General features: G+C 54.3%; 1 protein-coding gene and 1 long non-coding RNA gene across 4 annotated transcripts; one reads left to right on the top strand and one right to left on the bottom strand.

Moving 5' to 3' along the window:
- Positions 1-107: 107 nt before the first annotated feature.
- PCIF1 (phosphorylated CTD interacting factor 1) lies at positions 108-12,621 on the bottom strand. 3 transcript variants are annotated; one of them, XM_077929492.1, is made up of 16 exons: positions 12,603-12,621; positions 9,224-9,362; positions 7,838-7,962; positions 7,477-7,683; positions 6,416-6,543; positions 6,112-6,266; positions 5,861-6,008; positions 5,176-5,259; positions 4,684-4,783; positions 4,403-4,565; positions 3,850-4,022; positions 3,650-3,736; positions 3,233-3,417; positions 2,925-3,018; positions 2,572-2,747; positions 108-1,181 (listed from the first exon to the last, which is right to left on the bottom strand). In XM_077929492.1, exons 2-16 carry the CDS (start codon positions 9,345-9,347, stop codon positions 935-937), a joined length of 2,196 nt encoding a protein of 731 aa, XP_077785618.1. In that variant the 5' UTR covers positions 9,348-9,362; positions 12,603-12,621; the 3' UTR covers positions 108-934. The 3 variants fall into 3 exon arrangements, with proteins under 3 accessions (XP_077785618.1, XP_077785617.1, XP_028591535.2); XM_077929491.1 differs by lacking the exon at positions 12,603-12,621 and adding an exon at positions 11,844-11,982; XM_028735702.2 differs by lacking the exon at positions 12,603-12,621 and adding an exon at positions 11,550-11,568.
- On the top strand, positions 11,925-21,916 carry LOC114599894 (uncharacterized). Its single transcript, XR_003707387.2, has 2 exons — positions 11,925-12,026; positions 20,598-21,916. It is a non-coding gene; the product is annotated as an uncharacterized LOC114599894 (long non-coding RNA).
- Positions 21,917-22,599: the final 683 nt, after the last annotated feature.

Genomic DNA, 22,599 nt, shown 5'->3' with positions numbered 1-22,599 from the left:
TTTACCTCTTCCAAGATTCCCGTGGTTTCAACTCTACGGGATCAGCACCTTGTGAGCTAACTTTCCCGAACTCAACCTAACATAGGAAAAGCAGCCAAGGCCCGGGGGGGGGGGGCACCGTAATGCTGGTTTTAATGTTCCTAGGAACTGGGAAACAAAATCAAAAATAGACTTTTCCTTTGCTCTTTTGATAAAAGTAATAAAATGGTTAGCACTGTTAAATTAAAATCCTTTAAAAAACACAAAACCCCTCTGCTGGTCTCCAAGGAAGCCCGGAGCCTCGGATAAAAACTGCGACGACTACAAAAATGGCAGCCAAGACCTCTGTACACACACAAAGGGGGGCGGCCTCGCCCCACAGGTTACAGTAAACAGCTTCGGTGAAAACACGCAACTGGTACAGCTGGGAAGAAAGGGGAGGCGGCGGCGGCATGGCCTTTCGGAGTCGCCACACGGACAGGTATTTACAGTATAGACACACGGCTGGAGCAGCGCAAAGGACACCGCAGGGCGCGGCACCACCAGCTTCCTTCTGTTCGTGCTCCTTTCCCCTCGCGGAAGACTGCCCACGTCCGGCTGCAGCACTGGGCCACCCCTTGGCCTCCAACAGCCAGACCCTCACCCCGCTGTCCGTCCCACCTGCCCCGGCTCGAGTGGGATCCGTGGGGGAGCTACGACGTGGGCGGCAGGCACCTCCTCGCCCAGCACACCTCAAGGAGGCCAGGAGCCGGTCCTGCCGCTGCGTGGAGCATATGGGGGCGGGGGAACGCCCCCCAGGGAGGGAGGAGGAAGGGCCTGTGGAGCTGGAGAGGAAGGCAGACATTGCGGAGGAGCTGATCCCCGCCTCCAGCACTGTGGGGCCAGCCCCCTCGCCCTCCCTTGGGAGCAGAGTCCTCTCCCACCGCCGCTGCCCGTCAGCCCAGCCAGGAGTGTGCTAGTTCGGGGTTGTCTCCCGGCTGGTGCTCTGGTCCTGAACTGTCTCTCGCTCCTTCTCTGAAGCTGAAGAGGAAGACGAGGAGGAAGAGGAGGAGGCAGACGAAGCCAGGGTCCGCCCCGAGTGCTTATAGGCCGTGACAAGCTCCTGCAGTCGCTCTGCGTTGGGCTCCCACTTGGCAAAGCCGGAGTTGTTTTGCAGGAAGAGGACAGCGGTGTTGTGCACAGCTTTGTAGTACATCTCCTCCCTGGAAGAGAAGACAAGCGGTCAAAGCTGCCCCTCGGAGGAGACAAGGGCCCACCCCGGGTCCTAATGCAGCAACTGAACAGGGACACAGAGCTGGACTCCAGCTCCCATCAGCCCCGGCCAACAGCCAGGGAGGATGGGAGATGCAGCTTGGCCTCACAGATTCGCTACTCCCTGTTTTGCATGGAGAACATCCAGTTCAGTCCCTGAAACCTGCTGTCAAAGGGATCTCAGGTGACAAGGCTGGAGGAGAGATGGCCAGACTAGACAGGGGGCTCCTCCTTCTGTCGGTGGCCAACTGGCGGGGGCAGCCAGCGCCTTCACCTCAGGGAAGAGAAGAGGTGCTGGGTGAAGCACCCCTGAAAAGAGCCCACATTTGCTATAGTAGCCTGCAGCTTGGAAGTGCTCAAAATCCCCTGCTCTCTGCTTTCTGTGAGTTAACAAGTTCCTGATCCACAAGCTGACTTTGCCTGGTATTCTATGACATCTAAGCTCTGTTTAGGGAAGTTTCTAATGTATGATGTTTTACTGTGCTTTTAATTCTGTTGGGAGCCGCCCAGAGTCGCTGGGGAAACCCAGCGAGATAGGCAGGGTATAAGTATAACAACAACAACAACAACAACAACAACTATTAGCAAAGAGGCACTTTGTCCAAAGCTTCCTCAAAGTGCAAGTACACTATGCAATCTGGATCGCCTCTATTTACAGGCCTGCTGACAGTTTAGAACGATTCCAATAGGTTAGTGAGAGAAGCCTTGCCCTTGGAGAAGCCCTGCTCATTCTTCTTCAGCCAGGCTTGTTCTTCCTTATGCTTGGCAATTCTACCTTTAACGTTTTCCACCAGATTCTCCAGGACAGATGTAAAGCTAACTAGCCCCTCCCCCTCTTTGCAACCCCTTTAAAAAAGGTGTGGCATTGGTAACTCATTAGTCCTCGGCCACAGAGGCCAATCTCAGGGGACACGTTACATAGCTGTTAGAAGAGCAGCGATTTCACACTTGAGTTAAGAACTCTCTGCCACCTCACGACTCCCTTGCTGTGAAGGTTAGGCTCAGGCGCAGGAGTCAGGCCTGCAGATTCGGCAGGGAAGACGGGTGCAAAGAAGGCTTCTCTGCAACCTACTTCTGCCCCCTTCAGTGGCCTTTCTTCCAAAGGTCTAAACTACCACCTTGACGAGCCTCCTGATACTAAGGTCTTTAAAGGATTGTTTTGTTGCTGGTCTTCTACGTTTTTAGCAATGTGCTCCTGGAATTCTTTTCAGATCCTCTACTGCCGTCTTGCATTTCTTCTGCTAAAGAGGTTGCATTCCTTTTTGTTCTCTGATCGCTCACCGCATCTGGGTGACGGGGGCAGGGGAGAAGGAAGGGGCAGGTTTGGGGATCTCAGCTTACTTTTTGCAGACATGCTGGGAGCCGCTGCGATATTCGTGGTCGAAGGCGGGCAGGATGAGCTGGTGGCGCTTGAACCGGCTCTGCTCCATGCGCGTGAGGGCCGGCGTGGGAGGATCCCGCCACTCTGGGATGAAGACGATGAAGGACAGGGGCTCATTGGAGGCCTCCAGCAGCTTCTAAGGCAGCGGAGAAGAACAAGCACCCTCAGCCTCGTGGGCAAGGGGCGAGTGGCGCTCCAGGTGTGTGGGGCGGGGGGAGAAAGGAAGACCCCACCCGACAGTGAAGCCAGAAGGACGGACCAGGGAGGCAATGGGACCTTGTAGCAAAGCAACAGCCCCAAGGGGGGAGCATACCTCAAAGTGGGACACCATGGCATCCATCAGCTCCTCACAGAACGGAGGGTTTGCCTCAAACGAGCCACTGATGGGGAAGAAATCCAGGCAGGGACTGAAGGAGAAAGAGGCAGCAAGGCCCGTGAGGGAAGGGGAGCCAGAAAGAACTTGGGGGAAGGCATACCTAACCCCCCAACCCACGCCCAAAGCCACAGGTGACCTCAGTCTAACACAGCAGGCAGGGGCCCCTGTCTGTCCTTCCTCCTGATCTCCCCCTTAGGGCACCCCAAGCCTCTTTGGGCTCCCGCTAGCCCCCTTCTGGCACTCACCCCCTCGAGCCGAAGTAGCCGTCTGTGTCCAGAAAGGCCGAGCAATACTGCTTGAAGTAGCAGTTCAAGGGGGAGGCAAAGCACTCAAAGCTCACGCCAAAGAGCTTGTGCAGGGCTTCGAAGATGTGAACCGGGAGCGCCCCCTGCAGGCCGGTCCCCTCGTAGAGCCCGGTGCCAAACATCATCTGGGGGGAGAGCAAAGGAGAGGATTCATTACTGGATTGCCCTTAAAGTGAAACTCTGAGCCACCCGCTCCGAGCCCCTAAGCCCCACAAGAGCCCAGGGCCCGGTGGTCTCGCCAGGGTCACAGGCATCTGCCCAGGGAAGCTCCTCAGCCGACTGAGGGGACACCTGGCTCACCAGCCTGGAGGGACAGCCAGGCCCCCGTCAGCCCAAGCTCAGCAGGGCAGGGCATACCTGGTATCTGCGGAGGAGGCACCACACTCTCGGCAGAAAGCGCTCAAAGGCCGAGTCGTCGATGCAGCTGTACCGATAAAGCAGCCACTGAGGAAGAGCAGAGGGGGAGAAGGTGACGCCGGGATGCAAGGGGTGTGGGTGGGTGGCCTGACCCTGCCCCTGCTCCCCCATCTCACTCTCCTCTCCCTGCTGCCACCTACCAGCTTGCTGAAGTAGCTGCGGCTGACTTTCACCATCTCTCCCTTGTAGCGGACGCACACCACGTTGTTCTCCACGTGGATCTCCACGTTTGGCAGCGGGGGGGAAGGAGCGGCCAGCCTCACCGGGTAGCAGTAGACGAGCCGGTCCTGCACCTCTGGAGTCTCTGCCTCCGCTGCAGGTGGAGGGGAGGAGTTAGGGCCACCCAGGCCACGCCCACGCCGGCTGGCGGAAGCAGGGCGAGGGGCAGCTCCCACCCCAGTCCAAGTGCCCCTGACCCAGTTCCCCCCAACACAAAAAGCGGCTGGGAGTCTGCAGCCTCAGCCAGGGTAAGCGGCTGATTGATCTAGGACGGATCTGCTGTTCTTGTTTATCCCAAGGGGGCACACATGGCTCTCGCTCTCCTTACTTAATCCTCACAACAGCACCAGCCCTGCAAGGGAGGACAGGCTAAGGGACTGCGACTGCCCCAAGGTGACCCGGTGAGTTTCAGGGCCAAGTACGGGATTTGAATCCAACGCTCTTGACGACACCGCCACCCGGGCTTGCGCCTACCAGAGATGTTGTGCTCCTTGAGGATGGCCAGGTGCTTCTCACGAATGCGCTTGACGTACTCCAGAGAGATGTGGTAGATCTTACTGCAAATGCCCTCCACCGAGTCCTTGGCTGCCGCCGACACGTGGGGCCCACACTGCTTGCGCAGGTGCTCCAAGCGGTCCTAGGGGGGGGGGAGGGAGGGCTGTTATACACACTGGAGTGCCCCCAGGTGTGGACAGGGAGAGGGGGACACGCATATCCGGGGGGGGGGGGCTCTGCCCCTGCAAAAGGCAACTGACCATGTAGTCTTCCTTGGAGGCGGAGTGGTCCCGTCGCAGCCAGCTGAAGGTGTCCTCCACGTTCCACTTCACCACCTTCCTGCTGTCTGAGGAGGCGCTCCTGCAACACACAGAGGGCAACATGGCTGAACCCCGTGGCCAACACAGCGCCTAACTCTTCTCCCCGCCTTTAAAGCTGAACAAGGACTCAGCAACAGCTTTAAACGCATCCTGCTCTCTCCCTCTCAGTGCTCCGCCTTTTGGCCACTTCCCTTTTCCTTGCGACCTTCCTCCACAGTTTCTGGTGAGAGGCCTGACTCTCCTTCCTTTTAATCTCGCTGCTTGCTTTCCTTCACACACACACACACACACACACACACACACACAGCCTTGCCCATTTTGCACTGATTTTTGCAAGCCCGCCAGACCCTGCCCCCCCCCCCGCCACCTCTAGCCCTCTTGAGCTTCATACTCCCTGAACGACAACAAGGACAGAAATGCCAAAGTTCCCACCTGGACTCAATGAGCCTCTTTGCAGCCTCAGCGTATTTGAAGAGCAGCCGCTTGGCTTCCTCCCGGAACTTGATGCGGGACAATCTGCAGGACAGGTAAGAAGGTGGAATCACAGAATTGGAGAGCTGGAAGGTACCCCCAGTGGCGTAGCGTGGGTTGTCAGCACCCGGGGCAAGGCAAGTAATTTGCGCCCCCTAACCCGTGGATTTGCGCCCCCTAACCTGTGGATTTGCGCCCCCTAACCTGTGGATTTGCCCTAACCCCAGATGTTGTGCCCAGTGCGGCCGGCCCCCCCTGCACCCCCCACGCTACGCCACTGGGTACCCCAAGGGTCATCTAGCCCAACCCCTGCAACGCAGGAACAACAGCTAAAGAATCCCAGGCAGGGGGCCACCCAACCTCTGCGTGAAGACCTCCGAGGAAGGAGAGTCCACCGGAGTCCAACCCCGGAGAGCCACTACTGCGAAGACAGGGGCAGGGAACCCCTGAGCACAAATGCCCCAAGTAGAGCCAACTGGATCAGGCCAAGGGCCCACCTGGCCTAGATGCAGGAGCTGAGCAAAACAGCAACTCTCCCCTCCTTCGATTTTCAGCATCTGGCCTTTGCGTAACGAAGAATTTGGAGGAGACTCCCAGGGACCCTCCTCCTCCCTCCCACCTCAGGAGCACCACCTGCCAGCAGTACCTGATGGGAATGTCATTCATGATTTCTCTGAACATGGAAGGAGACACGACCGGTTCACAGTTGCTCGGCAGCAAAGGATCCGTCCCTCTGTCCACCACCTTCCGCTCCAGCATCCAGCGGTTGAAGGATTCCCGCGGAGGTTCGATCCCTGGGGAGGGGAGGCAGGCAGGCTGTGGGCTCTGGGAAGAAGCGCCCAGCCCGGGGCAGGTGTCTAGGGGAAAGGGGGCGGGAAGCTTGCAGGCAGAACTCACCCTCTCGCTGCTGGCAGAGCTCCCGGTAATGCTGGCGCAGCTTCAGCATCAGCTGGGACCGGAGGAGCTCCACTTCCGGGTGGGGGCTCAGCACCTCCGAGGGCGCCCTCTGCTTGATCACGGCGTTGGTCTGGATGTCCAAGTCCCAGTACACTCTGCGGGGGGGGGGGGGAGCGGGGGGAGAACAGCAGGCTGTGAACTGCCTGGTCGCTGTGGGTGGGGCTCAGCAGCACCCAAGTCCCTTGCCCAGAGCCCACCTCCACGCCAGTCCCCTCCGGGGGCAGAGCAGGCGGACGCGACTCACTCGGTGGGTCGCAAAAGAGCCGCCTGCTTGTCTTCAGGAGAGACACCAAACATCTTCAGCAGAGCCGCCCCAGGGGCGTTGGAGGAGTTGGGTGTTGGCTGAGTAGGGGCATTTGCCGGGACATCCACCTGAAAGTGAGAAACGCCAGGTCACGTTGGGAGAGGGGGCAGCGCCAAGGCCAGGCTGGCCAGGGCAACACCCATCTCTCCTCTTATTGCAAGGGACGGAACTGAATCAAAATTGCTACCAGAGATCTCTTGGTTCCTCCCACAAGGAATAAGATAAGGGCAGGACAATAAGGGAGCAGAAGGCACCCGGTCAATTTGGATACCAATAAATATTAAGAAGAGGAGGTGCTCACGCCAGGGATGCCCAGTTGCCCCTGACGACTTCAACCCACAGGGAGACGTGTCTGCAGACAGCTGCTTCCTGCCAAGAAGTTGAACAGCCAGCCAGCCAGCCCCAGTTTCCGGGGAACATGCCACACCCATTTGACCTGGTTCCCTCTGCTCTGCAAGTTTCTGCAAGAAAGTTTCTCCAGAAGTTTCTGCAAGAAACAGAAGCAGCCCTGCCTGCCACCTAGGGGAGAAACGCCGTTCAAGCTTCAGTTTGACTGGTGTGGAAATTCTGCCAAACCCCATTATCAGGAAGGCAGAAGTGCGGCCTGGCCACAAAACTGGCAAGAACCGGTTTAGGAGAAGCCTAAGGCAGCGTGTTAGAAGCATGAAAAGCAGCTCCAGATAAGAAGCAGGGAGGGCTCTGCATGTACAGCAAAAAAGCTTGGGCTGAGTAAGTGTTTCCATGGACTTGGAAGGTTGCATATGGGGGGGGGGGGAGGTCCTGGGGTGTCAGGAGGGGGCTGCCGGGAGTATCAACAGCCAGGATGATGCCCTTTTCCTTTACGGGCTGTGTCTTAATGGAGGCCCTTGTGGACTCTGCCCGGTGATGGATTTCTGAAGAGAAGTCTGGCCAAGTGGGAATCTGCTTTAAGCCTCTGTACTGACTCCCCAAAGGCAAACTCCTCCCACACCTGGGGAGCCTTCGGTGCCCACCAGGCCTACCTTGGGCTTCTTCACGCTGTTGCCGCTGGGCTGAACCTCCTCAGAGAGTCTCCGCTTTCGCGTCTTGTTTTCAGAAGTGGCGGCAGCAGTGGCAGCGGTGGCAGCAGCGGCGGCGGCAGCGGCGGCGGCAGCAGCAGCTGCAGCAGCCGCATCGCCAACTGCCCCTTCTGCAGGCATCGGGGTGGCGTTCAAGCCCAGAGGGTCAGACTAGAAAGCCCAGAAAGAGAAGAGTTAGGCCACCCGGAGCCCTCCACCCCCCCATGCCCCATGAAGGCAGCTCTCCTTTTTCGAAAGCCTCCAGGCGGCCAGGCCTCCCGCTGGCTGCGGACTCCCCTCTCCGCCCGCTTGACAGCCAACTCACAATGACGTCGTGCTGCCCCAAAAGCGGCATCTCCCAGAGTGACTGGTTGGTGAAGCGGTTGAAGTAGTAGGGGCGGCTCTCCCGCTTGCTCCAGCACTTCTCCCAGCCGGCCTGCACCAGCTCATCTGAGGGACAGCAGAAGAAGAGCTGTTATCACTATTGTTATATATTCATTTATACCCCGGGACTCAAGGCTGCTTACAGATAAAAAAAACAAGAATCGCTAAAAACCAAAAAAGCAATAAATAAAAAACAATTATACGTTAATAGAACTATATACACACATGAAATCTGTTTAAAAGGTACAAATAATTGCGATAAAAACAGCATGGCACCAGGCCTTTCATTAAAAAGCAGGCAGTCCCCCAAAGCCTTTTGGAACAAGGAGGTCTTCACCTTCCAGCAGAGGGACAGCAAAGAGGGAGCTGGTCTGGCTTCTCCCGAGAGGGAGTCCCAGAATCTTGGCTCAGTCGCCACAGAGAAGGCCCCCTCCCGTGTCCCCACCAAGGGGGGACGGAGAGAAGTGGCCTCTCCTGAAGATCCTGGGTCCCAGGCAGGTTCATATGGGAGAATAAAGTCTCTCAGCCATGCAGGGCTTGACAGGTCATAATGAGCACATTGAATTGTGCCTGGAAACAGGCCGGTGGTTCTGCTCTAGCAAGGGAGGCGTCTGCTCCCTATAACCAGCCCTGGCCAGCAATCTGGTTGCAGCTCTTTGAGCCGGTTGGAAGTTTCTGAGCCCTTCTCAAAGGCAACCCCTCACGGAGCGCGTTATAGCAATCCAAAAGGGACGCCACAAAGGCGTGTCTCACGGTGGCCGAATCAGGCCCCTCAAGGAACGAGGGCAGCTGGCAGCCTGGCTTCAACTGTGCACATGCACTCCTGGCCGCAGCACAAACCTGAGGGCTCAATCCTGGAGCTTGCCCAAGAGGCAAACTTGTGTCCTCACAATGGGGAGTGCGACCCCATCCAGCACAGCCTGCATCCCTAGAGCCATGGGTCAAAAAAGCTTGGCTGGGGAAGAGGGGGCTGGGCGCCCACATGCAGCTTCCTTCCTGCTTTCTGCCCCCCCCCCCAACCCTGTGCCACGCGGGGCTCTCCTAAGAGCCAACAAGAACCTGGCAAATCAGAGACCACTGTAAACAGATGGAAACATGGGCAGGATTTTGATTTCACTTGTAGCGTAACAATCATCATGGAAAATATGGATTGATATAAGAGAGTTTGGAGAAGATGCAGCGTTATATGATAAAAATGGGAATCCAGGGAAGGGGAGGGTGGAAGTCCCAAGACTTGAAGGAATCTCTTTATATGGATATGTAATTGGTGTTATTTATAATGTTGTATTGTAAAAAGCGAATGAGAATTCAAAAGCACAACAAGTACCTGGCAAATCCTGGACCTGCCGGACCGGTTTGGGGGAGCTGGGCTGGTTCTGGTGGGAGGTGCTGGGAGAGTGGCTCATCAGAGCAGCTTCTTCCCCAGAGCTGCCGTGGTTCTCATGGGCCATTTCTCAGCATTTGCACTGGAGGAGACAGAAGGAAACGCTGTCACAAAATGCCCTGTTCGCACAGCCACTAGTCCAGACCGGAAGAGCTCTTGCATGCGCAGCCCTCTTGGGCCTGCCTGGCAAAACAGGCAGACACACCTGAGTTTTGGGGGTCCAAAGGAAAACCTCACATGCGCCCCAAAGACAGGGAACACAAAAAAAACCCCACAAAAGCATTTAATTGCCCAGACCCTGCAGACTGAGGTAGCTAAATTCTGGTCCTTTGGATGACACTGGACTCCAGCTCCCATCAGCCCCAGCCAATATGGCTGTTGGCCAGGGATGATAGGAAGCACACCTGGAGGGCGGCAGAGTCATTCATGACCAATAGGGCAACTGGCACTAAGGGGAGGGGACACCCTAGTTATAGCTTCTGGGCCGCAAACCCCCCTGCCTGTAGGCTGGCTATTTGCGCACAAGCCAGGATGAGCAACCAAGAGGGTGGCTGGAGGACACAGAGCCCCACGCAATGAAGTGGGTGCCAGACAGCCCTCCCCAGGCCATCTCCCTTGGGGATGCGCCTCATGCCCATTCGTTCTCTGCTGCCGAATTCTGCTGGAGCAGGAGGTGCAGAGCCCTGCGTGCCACGCCAACCCTGACTCCTTTCCCTATTGTTAAGGCATCACCAAGATACCATCTTCTCCACAGAATCCTTTCTGCTGAGTCCTGGCCTGGGGCCAACCAAATCTGGAGGCACACCGGAAAAGTTCTCTTGGAAGCCTTGAGAGCTTTTGATTGTTTTAAGCCACGCTCCAGGAACACCAGCCGGACTGTGCACACACTGCAAGGCAAGAGTGTGCACTGCAGGGCACAAGGGCAGGCGGGTGGGCTGTCTGCATCTGCCTTGCCTGTATGACACTAGGCTCAGTCTGAGAGGGAGCAGGAGTCCCTCAAGGGTGCATCCCAGGGAGCCCACTTTTGCTGCCCAAACATTATCCAAAAGAAAATGACTTAGCCTGGCTACCAGCTGGGCTTCCCTTTGAACTTGCCTGCTCTTGAAGCCTGGTTGCAGCAGAACAGAGTAGGAGTTCCATTACAGATCTCCAGGCAACCTCAATAGCTCTGCTTGGTTGTGCAAGACACCTGCTCAGGCAGTTAGGTGATGATTCAACTTAAGACACAGGCAAGCCCGTGTTGGGCGGGGAGAGGGGGTGGCCAGCTTCATCAGGCTATCTGCACCATTGGTGACCTTATCCTCTCTTGTTTGCCCCCTCCCATCAACTCACTCCAAGTTTAACAGTCAGAACAGAGCATTGTGCATGAAGGGCTGAATCAGGGTGGCGAACCTGCTGCTGACCCCAACCCCTCAGGCAGCAAGGCCAACGGTCAGGAGTGACAGGAGCTGTGGCCAGAGGACACCCTTGGGCTACCTAAGCACATAATAAGGTTTCGTCTGATCACATATCTAATGCCAACCATATTCCGCCAGCCAGGACTCTTTGTGCCCACGTCTGTTATACCCCTGGGCCCCAGGATACAGAGGGAATTATGCCAATGAACCCCCAGACCCCCCTGCTCCTTTAGCCCCCAAAGGGATTAGCATAACTGTATTTAAGAACTTGCCCAGCAGACATAGGTGAAAAGGAGCTGTATGCGGGCAAAGGAGTGTGGCAATTGAAGAGGGGCAAGGCCGGCACTCAGCCCTCCTTTGTGCCCAGCAAAGGAACCACGGGGGCTGCTAATGGATGAAAGCCACCCTCTGCCCCCTGCACAGAAACACAGCAGAGAAATGCAGGTCTCAGTCCCTCCTCTGCTACATCCCAGCAAGCCAGAATGTCTTTATTTAGAAAGCTCGTAACTTCTGAAGGCTTATTCACAAGGCTGAACTGCCACTAGGGCACAGCTACCTGGTATTGTACGTGGCCCATAGTATGGTAAGAGTCTGAAATGTTTTGAAAATCCAGGCCGTGCCCCCAAGGAGCTTACAGCTTAGAAGCGGCTTCCTGCTCTGTTGAGAAGCCATTTGGAGTGTGGAAATGGGCACTGGGAGCAGCAGCTTGGAGCCCGACCAGTCCATGGAATTATTTGGGATACAGAAGGATTCCTCCCAGAAACTGAGAAAACTGCTGTTTGGAAAGGGTGCTGGGGCCTTGAACACAGAGCTCCCTGCACCCTTCCCAAACTGCAGCGCCCAGGATTCCTTGGGAGAAGAAGCAAAGGCACCTTGACTTGTGTGTTGGACGACTCTGTACACGGGGGGAAATTTGTAAGAGGCTTTAGTTGGGGGCAGCAAATGCCTTTGAACACCGGGGAGATCCCCAAAGTGGGGAGGGTGCTGCTTGTGGTGCTCAGCCGCCCCTTGTGGGGCATCTAAGCCTCCATTCCTTGCGACAAGAAGGAAAAACAGAAGACCGGAGGAGCTTCTGGAGGCCCCGTTTTAATGGGAGGGCAGCCGCCTGGGAGACACCAGGAAGGTCCATGGGCTGCAGAGCAGCAGCAGGAGGAGGAGATACCCACAGGGGGCGGCCTCCGCCAGGAACCAGAAGCTGCGGCGACGGCGAGGGCGACGATCCTGGGCTGCTGCTGCCGGAGGAGGAGGAGGCTAGCGGCGGCTGGTGCGGGGCGCCGGGGCCAGGTCTCCTTGGGGCCTCCTTGGGCCGGCGACGGGGCGCTGCGGGGCTGCAAGGCAAGGAGGCGGCGGTGAGCGAGGAAGGGAGGGAGAGAGGGAGGGAGGGGCTGGGCGGGCGGGGAGAAGCCATTGGCTGGGCGGCCCAGGGAGGGTGGATCGGGGGCTGGGCCGCCCAGCGCAGCCCGGCCAGCGGCGCCGCAGCCAGAGAGAGGCGGGCGGGCAGGCGAGCAGGACGGAGGAAGCAGCAGGACGGAGGGCGGCCGGCGCGCACGGAGAGGAGGCCGAGCCGCGGGGCGGAAGGCGGCGGCGGTGGCTCCGTCGAGGCGGCTCCTGGGCGCTCCCTTCCCGGCCCGGCCCGGCGAGAGGAGCCGCAGCCCCGCCGCTCTTCCGCCCGGGGCGCCGGGGAGCCTCCGCCAGGGGGCGCTGCCGCTCCTCGCCCCGGATCAGAAGGGAGGGGGGCCGCACACAGACCCAGGCGCGCTCCCGCCCCTCTCGGCCGCGCGCGCGTCTCCTTCCAAGATGGCGGCGGCGGCGCCCTGGGCGGCCCCTCCTCCCCGGCCCGCCGCGCCCCCGCCCCCTCGCGCGCGCGCCCCCGCCCCCCGCCGCCCCGCGCGCCGCCTCCCGGGCCCGCGCCGCGCCGCCCTCACCTGGGGCCGGGGCGCCGGGCTGCTGGGGGCTTCTCCGCTCGCCGCCGCCCTCCCGCCGCCGCCTCGCCCGGGCAGCCGCCGCCGCCATCTTGTCTTCGGGACCCGCGGCCAGCGGCGCGCAGGCGCCGGACACACCCCGGCGGGAGCACTGCGCAGGCGCCGCTCGGGGGGCGCGGCGCGGCGGCGCAGGCGCACTGCCGGGCTGGCGGGGGGGGGGGGGGAGAGAGAGAGAGAGAGAGACGCGGCGCCCCGCGCGCAGGCGCAGACCCGAGACGCGCGCTGGGTCGCCGGGGATCGCGAGTTCGAATCCCGTCCGGGGTGGCGCAGCTCAGAAAATAATTTGATTCTAGAATGAGGTTGGAAATCCCTCTCCCCCGCGAAGAGTGCGCCCGTGGAGCTGCGGTGCTGACAGGGCCACATCACTGCCGGTTGCATCAGCTGATGATGCAAGTCTGGGTCAAGTTCAAGGTGTTGCAACTAGAAGCTGAAGCTCAGAGCAGTTTACCTGCGAGGGGGCCTGACCCACCGACGGTCCCTTGAGCGCCTCCTTCTGCAGAAGGGGCTCCTTAATTCCCCTTACGCCTGGGCAAGAACTTGACCTTTCAATAATAGTAATAATAATAATAATAATAATAATAATAATAATAATAATAATTTATTTATTTATTTATACCCTGCCCATCTGGCTGGGTTTCCCCAGCCACTCTGGGCAGCTTCCAACAAAGATTAGAAATACATTAAAATGTCATGCATTAAAAACTTCCCTGAACAGGGCTGCCTTCAGATGTCTTCTGAATGTCAGGTAGTTGTTTATCGTTTTGACATCTGATGGGAGGGCGTTCCACAGGGCGGGTGCCAACACCGAGAAGGCCCTCTGCCTGGTTCCCTGTAACTTGGCCTTTCGCAGTGAGGGAACCGCCAGAAGGCCCTCAGAGCTGGACCTCAGTGTCCGGGCTGAGCGATGGGGGTGGAGACGCTCCTTCAGGTATACTGGGCCTTTGAGGCCATTTAGGGCTTTCAAGGTCAGCACCAACACTTTGAATTGTGCTCGGAAACGTACTGGGAGCCAATGCAGATCTCTCAGGACCGGTGTTATGTGGTCCCAGCAGCCACTCCCAGACACCAGTCTAGCTGCCGCATTCTGGATTAGTTGCAGTTTCTGAATCACCTTCAAAGGCAGCCCCACACAGAGCGCATTGCAGTACTCCAAGCAGGAGATAACTAGAGCATGCACCACTCTGGTGAGACAGTGCGCAGGCAGGGAGGGTCTCAGCCTCCGTACCAGGTAGAGCTGGTAAACAGATACCCTGGACACAGAATTAACCTGCGCCTCCATGGACAGCTGTGAGTCCAAAATGACTCCCAGGCTGCGCACCTGGTCCAGTAGCTGAAGCTCAGAGCAGTTTACCCACGAGGGGGCCTGACTCACCGACGGTCCCTTGAGCGCCTCCTTCTGCAGAAGGGGCACCTTAATTCCCCTTACGCCTGGGCAAGAACTTGACCTTTCATTAATATTAATAATAATAATAATAATAATAATAATTTATTGTAATTTACCCCTAAACAGCAGCAGCAACTCCACTTTGGAACTCCCTGCCTCATGACACCAGACACTCAACCGCACTCCCTTCGACGCCTGCGGAAAGCATTTTTGTTTAGACGTGCCTGCCCAAATATTTACAAAGCTAATGCGAGTTTTAATCTGTTTAAGTCCAGTGTTATTTTAACTTTTAGTAAGCCTTACATTAATGTTGTTAGTTTTTCAGGGATCATTTTATGGTGTGTGTTTTTTTATTATAAACTGCATTGAGGGGGGCTTTTACAAACAAGAGGTGCATAAAGTTGAAGAAATAATAAATAGATGAATATAGCTGAGCTTTTCCATAGTTTTACTGGAATTTATGGAATGGTGGGGTGTTTTTTTGTTTTGCTTTTTTCAGGGATCATTTTATGGGTCCCCCCCCCAATAAACTGCTTTGAGGGGGCTTTTTTTTACAATCAAAGAGGTGTATACGTCTTATGAAATAATAAATAGATAAATATGACTGTGCTTTTTCCTGCATCCGAATGGCAGTTTCATTTCATTGGGGGCCCCTGTTGATTTTCAAAATGAACACCTTATTTTTATATGCTGCATGTCCTTCAGTGTTCAGATGGGGCCATAAACATTTGCTGTGCAAAAGGAAATGGAGGGCAATAGGGCATTTTTACGGAACCCTTTGAAGCAGCTGGTTCTGATACCCAGGAGGGGGAACTGTTTTCCCTCCTCCTCCCTCAGAGGCAGGGCACTCCCTTAGAAAAAAACGGATTTGGAACTTGCTAACTGGAGCAAAAGTCTGGGTGGGTTTTAAATGTTGCAACCCTGGTCGTCCTCGAGGAAAGAACAGCTGCAGGCGGACTGCAAGTTGGCAGAAAAAAAGCGGAGCTTCCACAGTCTGTTTATATTCGGGCCAGTAAACAGTCCAGGAGTCCCTGAGCTCTTGGTTTCCGTTTATTGACGAAAAGAAATCAAGATATGAGATGTGGGCGGGGGTATCACGCAAAGCCTTCCCAGTACCCCGTCCGTTGTCACGATAGCTTAAGGCAGGGGTCAGCAAACTTCTTCAGCAGGGGGCCGGTCCACAGTCCCCCAGACCTTGTGGGGAGCCGGACTATATATATTTTGGGGGGGGGGAGGATGAATTCCTATGCCCCACAAATAACCCAGAGATGCATTTTAAATAAAAGCACACATTCTACTCATGTAAAAACACGCTGATTCCCAGACTGTCTGTGGGCCAGATTGAGAAGGCGATTGGGCTGGATCCGGCCCCAGGGCCTTAGGTTGTCAACCTATGGCTTCAGGTTACCAGATTTTTTTCAGTGAATCCAGGGACACTTTTCAACTTCCTACTAAATAGATAGATTTTGCCAGGGGACTGATTTGTAAATCCAGGGATTGTCCCCGGGAAACGGGGACATCTGGTAACCTTACATAGTTTGACCTTGCCCTGCGTTGGTAACCTCATGGTTGAATTCCTGCACGGTGCTCTTTGTGGGGCTACCCTTGGGCTCGATTCGGAGGCTGCAGCTGGTGCAGAGCGCAACAGCTAGCATGGGGGGGGGGGAATTACTGCCAGCATATTCTCCTTTGGCGATCCCTCATAGCCGAGTAAGATTGTCTTCCATGAACATGGTCTTAACAGTGAGTCCGTTAGTGACTGTGGAGGCCAATTCTGGATCCACACATCCTTCCACAGTGGGGACATTGGTTTCCATGCGGGAGTTGATCCCGGTGAGGGTTTGCCAAGCGTGCCTTCCTCCTAGCACATTTCTCCCTTGCGTCCTGAGTTTGAGTGTCTTCAAAGCCCAGGACACCTTTGGTCAAGGCTGTTCTCCAGTTGGAGTGCTCTCAGGCAACTGTTTTCCAGTTGTTGGTGTTTATACTACATTTTTAAAAATTTGCCTTGAGACAGTCTTTAAACCTCTTGTTGACCACCGGCATTACGCTTTCCATTCTTAAGTTTGGAATAGAGTCGTGGCTTTGGAAGACGACCATCAGGCATCCGCACAACATGACCAGTCCAGCAAAGTTGATGTTGAAGAATCATTGCTTCAACACTGGTGATCTTTGCTTCTTCCAGTACACTGGCAGTAGTTCGCCTGTCTTCCCAAGTGATGTGTAAAATTTTTCGGAGACACCATTGATGGAATCTTTTGAGGCATATAACTCCCTACTTGCGGGATTTGCAATGGCTGTCAATGCACTCTACTTGTCAAGTTCAAGTGCCTATGCAGCTCAGGACCTGATTGCTGGGGGGGGGAGAGAGAGAGAGATACTGCCTTGTCCCTTATACACCCAGTCAATCACTGCAGTCGGTCGGCAGGAGAGGCTTCCCTGCCAAAGATGTCAGAAGCCCAGTCCTTAGCAGGGCTTGTAGTGTAGCTGCCCCTGTTCTGTGGAGCCTCCGGCATCCACAGCCTGCAGTTTCGGGAAACAATTGAAGACATTTTTGTTCCAAAAGGTTTCCCTGGCTGATACGTGGGTCCTCTGGCCAGGGTGTTAGTCTTGTTAGAAGCCTATTTATTGTTTGCATCTTACTTTATTTATAAAGGCGTTTATATACTGTATCACTCAATCACAAAGCATGTCAAAGCAGTTTACACCGTTACAAAAAATAAAAGCATGAAAAAATAAAACAATTTAAAAGCAAAAGGGGTTTTGACTGGTTTTTGATGGATGCAAACTGCCTTGAGAGATGGGAGTTTAGAAGGAGATTAATGAATCAATGGTCATCCCCCAGTAGTAATAAAGTTACTTTAGGAAGAGGGAGAAACTCTGCTGCTGCTGCTGTTTCTCTTCAGGAACGCCGGATGCTGCCTTCGCCTGAGTCAAAGCCATTGACCCATCCAGCTCAGGATTGTCTACATGGAGTGGCAGTTGCTCTCCAGGATTTCTTGCCCAGCCCTGTCTGGAGATGCCGCGGACCGGGACCTTCAGCTGGCAGCGGATGCTTTGCCCCTGAGCTGCGAGGGCCCTTCTTTTAAGGGGGCATTTTGAAAGCATCCAAATTTGGGGCTGCATTCCCCCTGTGTGCGCTGCTCTGCAATCTGCTAAAGCTGTTTCCAAGAACAAGAACTACTACATTAAGGTAAAGGTACCCCTGTCCGTACGGGCCAGTCTTGCCAGACTCTAGGGTTGTGCGCTCATCTCACTCTATAGGCCGGGGGCCAGCGTTGTCCGCAGACACTTCCAGGTCACATGGCCAGCGTGACAAGCTGCATCTGGCGAGCCAGCGCAGCACACGGAAACGCCGTTTACCTTCCCACCAGTAAGCGGTCCCTATTTATCTACTTGCACCCGAAGGTGCTTTCGAACTGCTAGGTTGGCAGGCGCTGGGACCGAACAACGGGAGCGCACCCCGCCGCGGGAACTACTACATTAGATGTGACTTAGAAATGTCTCCCTATTATTATTATTTGAAATTATGAAATTTGCTTGGGGCAGCCATGAGGCAGAGAATCTGCTTAGCCCTCTTCCCTTAAAGCTACAACCCCAAATTGTTATAGTAATAATAGTTATACCTCGGGTTACAGACACTTCAGGTTGCGTTTTTTCAGGTTACGGACGCTCCCAAACTTGGAAGTACCAGAATGGGTTACTTCTGGGTTTCGGAGATCACGCATGCGCAGAAGCACTAAATCATGCTTTGCGCAGAAGCGCCAAATTGCAACCTGCACGTGTGCAGAATCATAGAATCATAGAATTGGAAGAGACCACAAGGGCCATCGAGTCCAACCCCCTGCCAAGCAGGAAACACCTTCAGAGCACTCCTGACATATGGTTGTCAAGCCTCTGCTTAAAGACCTCCAAAGAAGGAGACTCCACCACACTCCTTGGCAGCAAATTCCACTGTCGAACAGCTCTTACTGTCAGGAAGTTCTTCCTCATGTTTAGGTGGAATCTTCTTTCTTGTAGTTTGGATCCATTGCTCCGTGTCCGCTTCTCTGGAGCAGCAGAAAACAACCTTTCTCCCTCCTCTATGTGACATCCTTTTATATATTTGAACATGGCTATCATATCACCCCTTAACCTCCTCTTCTCCAGGCTAAACATGCCCAGCTCCCTTAGCCGTTCCTCATAAGGCATCGTTTCCAGGCCTTTGACCATTTTGGTTGCAGAAGCGCCGCTGCAGGTTGTGAACGTGCATCCTGCACGGATCGCATTCGCAACCCAAGCATTAATAATAATAATATTAATAATGGGAGTCTAGTATCTCTTCCACTACCCCCATGGGGTGGAAATAAGCTGGTGGGGATTTTGATGGGGAAAATGGCTTCCATTAATTCCCCACTATTTTGCTCTTGGCTCAGCCTCATCTGCAGCGGTTCCTCCCTCCCTGTTGCTACATCCAAATGAAGAAATTGAAGCCCTCGGGGACCCACCTGCATCAAATCTGGCTCTTGTGGTCAGAGCAAGGCTCTGCCTCTTACAGCCTGGTGAGAATGGGCTGTTCCCCCACTGGCCCTCCCAGAGTGAGTCATTTTGTCCACAGCTATTTTGGTTTGCCAAGCCTTTCATCTCTCTGCCCTGCTGTGGTCCCTGCACCCGCAGCCGGTTTGCCTTGGGCTCTGAGCCTTCGCCTCCTGCATCTCTTCCAGCTGGAGGCCGTGTTGCAGAAAAAGGGCAGCCCTCAAGAAAACGCTCCAGGCTTGGCCAGTACTTTCCAGGGCGGGGGCCTCTGGCACGCTCAGCCTTGTCCAAACCGTAGACCTCCTGGGCTAAATCTGCCACTGGCTGAGCAAAAGCCCCGAGGCGGAAAGGCCACTGAAAAGTTGGAGGGGACAAAAAGGAGTTTTGCTTCGGTGAAAACACAGTGCTGGGGATTTTTACTGTCTGCAATAAACCGTTGGTGGTGATGGTGTATTTTTGCTTGTAGTGAATTAGCAGCAGTGCTTTCCAAGGTGGTTGATGCAGGGATTACCTGGGGGGGGGGGGATGGGACGCTAAGTGGCAGGGAGGCCTATCAGACTTGGAAAAATTCAAGCTCATCAATTTTCTTGAATTAATTAAATCCCTTTCACTGGATTTTGAATTAACGTGCAATTACTTGTTACTGTTTTGAATGTTATTGTCTTCCCTGGTGGGTCGTGCAAACCACTCTTCTGAATAATGTTTTTAATAGAGTAGGGGGCACTAGGGATAAGTTTAACCAAGGGGATGAGGCCAGATAAAGTTTGGGAATCCTTGAATGAGTTGAGCAGACAGTTTGGATGCACAGAAGCAAGCACACAGGCCTTGCTCCAAGCAAAGAACACCTGAGCAGCACCTGCAAGCTCTGCGGGCTGAGGCTGATCGGAGCCCAAAACTGCTGGGGGAGGCCACTTTTCACTCTGACATTTTTTAACGTGCCTTTTCAGCTTTGTACTAAAAGGAAGCAAACATTTGTCAGCCCCGACATCTCGTTTATCTGCACTATTCTTAGCATGTTGGCTGACCCATATAATTGCTGGAGAATCATCTGGCTTCTCACCTGTGGTAGGGCTGTCGTCAAAAGTTTGGGAGGCGTGTCCCACCCCACCCCCCCACCCCCGATTTTTACTCTGATCTCACAAGCCCCGTCCGAGGCAGGGCCTCCCCAAGACATTTTGGCACTTGAGGTTAACCACAAAATGGCACATTCCCACGCCCGCCAGGGAAGATGATCCACGTTGGGAACAAGGTGTGGAATCAATTCAATCCTGTGGGTCTTCCCTAGAGGTAGGAGGAGACCAGCAGTGCGGCAATGCGGGGGGGGGGGGGCGGACTGCCAAGGAGGCCACAGATCCAGCCTCCAAGGAGGGCAGCACAGCTGTTTCTGCTGCTGCAGCAGCCGCAAGCAATGACCTGGGCTCTAGGCTTCTTGATGCAGCCTAGAATAGAATTAGCCCCCTTTTTTGCTAATGCTTAGTTAGTTGTTTCAGAAGAGCCTGTTGGATGAGGCCAGTCTATTACCTATTATTCTTTTATAAAAGTATATACCGCTCAATCACAAAACGTACCAAAGTGGTTTACAACATTAAAGATGTAAAAACCATACAATAAAAGTTTTTAAAACAATTTTAAGAAGCAAAGCGGTTAAAAGCATCATTAAACCAACTTTGGGAGATGTGCTCTTAGTCACCTACACGGGCCTGGAGAAATAGGAGTTTTTTTTCTTTTTTTGAAGATAATCTTTATTGATTCTATGATTACATACTATACATATACACAATACATTTACATTTACATTTACTCCTAAGAGTTGACTTCCCTCCTTCCTTCTTCTGGCTTTTTTATGTCGAGTCTTAAGTTTGTCGCATTGTCTTTATCGATTTTGTATATTGTTGTTCTTCTTTCAACTTTATCCGTACAGTGTCTATATACAAATAAATCTTTTTGTATATACATGTCTTCTTGTTTGTCTATATTCATTTACAGATACAATTAGTTACCTTGATTGTATTTTACATTTTAATTCATATTGTCCTTAATAGGAGTTTTCAGCAAGCATTTAAAAGTTGGCACAGAAGGTGACGGCTGAATCTCACAGGGGCCAGCAGATTCCCACATGGGAAAAGCACACAAGACCTGAACACCAGAGCGACTCTCCCCTCCTGCGGTTTCCCGCAACTGGGATTCAGACACATCGCTGCCTCTGACTGTGGAGACAGGAGCATGGCCATCCTCTCCTACTCCATTGTTTTGTCCAACCCTCTTTAATAGTCATCCAAGTTAGCAGGCATCCCTGCCTCCCATTTCTCTTCAAAACTTAGTGAAAGGAGCTGGAGAAGAAGAGTTTGGATTTGATATCCCGCCTTTCACTCCCTTTAAGGAGTCTCAAAGCGGCTAACATTCTCCTTTCCCTTCCTCCCCCACAACAAACACTCTGTGAGGTGTGTGGGGCTGAGAGACTTCAGAGAAGTGTGACTGGCCCAAGGTCACCCAGCAGCTGCATGTGGAGGAGCGGGGAAGCGAACCCGGTTCCCCAGATTACGAGTCCACCGCTCTGAACCACTACACCACACTGGCTCTCACAGTGGAGAAGTAAAGTGGCAGAGAGGGGAACTTATAAACCGCCAAACCCATTTCTCTCCCTTCAGAACAAGACACTGTTCAAGAGCACAGGAGGCTCAGGAAGCTGCCTTGCGCAGCGTTGGAGCAGTGGTCCAGCCATTTCAGCATTGCCTGCTCCTCTCCCAGGTTTCAGGCAAAGGAGCCCCCTCCAGCCCCCACTGGAGATGCCATTGGGGACTGAACTGGGGACCACCTGCCTGCAAAACCCACACACTCTGCGGCTGAAGCAAGCACATGTCGTTGCATAACAGCCCTTGCAAGAACAAATTCCAGGGTTGCTTAAAGTACTAGCAGAGATTAGCTGATTAGTTGCGGAGGGAGCCGCTGGTGGTCAGAGGCACAGAGAGGAAGAAGGGGCAATTGCCTGGCCAGGCCAGGGCTGCTTTCCTGCTGCCACGGAGCCACAGTCCCAAACATGCTAAGAAAGGGATTCCCAGCATTAACCCTTCTTCACGTTCTCCCCCCCTCCAGGCTCATCGGAAGGGTCACTGAGGGATGGGGCAGGGGACAAAGGCAGAGCCATAGTGCCATGAGGGCAGGATGAAACTGGGACCAGGGATGGTGATTCCTGCATTGCAGGGGGTGGGCTAGATAATAATTATTAATATTATTTATTATTATTTTTACCCCGCCCATCTAGCTGGGTTTCCCCAGCCACTCTGGGCGGCTTCCAACAAAGATTTAAAATACATCAAAATGTCACACATTAAAAACTTCCCTGAACAGGGCTGCCATCAGATGTTTTCTAAATGTCAGGTTGTTGTTTATCTCTTTAACATCTGGTGGGAGGGAGTACCACAGGGCGAGTGCTACTGCCAAGAAGGCCCTCTGCGTGGTTCCCTGTAGCTTTGCTTCTTGCAATGAGGGAACTGCCAGAAGGCCCTCGGCGCTGGACCTCAGTGTTCCGGCTGAACAGTGAGGGTGGAGACGCTCCTTCAGGGATACTGGACCGAGGCCATTTAGGGCTTTCAAGGTCAGCACCAACAATCTGAATTGTGCCCAGAAACATACTGGGAGCCAATGCACATCTCTCAGAATCGGTGTTATGTGGTCCCAGTGGCCACTCCCAGTCCCCAGTCTAGCTGTCGCATTCTGGATTAGTTGCAGTTTCCGGATCACCTTCAAAGGTAGCCCTACATAGAGCGCATTGCAGTAGTCCAAGCGGGAGATAACCAGAGCATGCACCACTCTGGTGAGACAGTCTGCGGGCAGGGAGGGTCTCATCCTGCGTACCAGATGGAGCTGGGAGACAGCTGCCCTGGACACAGATGTCTCTTGGGGTTCCCTTCCAACTCCATGATTGGATCTGGCAGATAGGCATTTTAATTATCCCCAGGTGTAAAATGGGAATAATGGTGACCTACAAGAGCCCTCAAAGGAGGCTCTGTTCTTTCTTATTTTGTCCCCGGCTGCAAAAAAAGA

Source organism: Podarcis muralis, chromosome 5 (genome assembly GCF_964188315.1).
Source record: "Podarcis muralis chromosome 5, rPodMur119.hap1.1, whole genome shotgun sequence".
NCBI lineage: Eukaryota > Metazoa > Chordata > Lepidosauria > Squamata > Lacertidae > Podarcis > Podarcis muralis.
The sequence above is the reverse complement of the archived record's forward strand: the minus strand, read 5'-3'. Positions and strand labels throughout refer to the sequence as shown.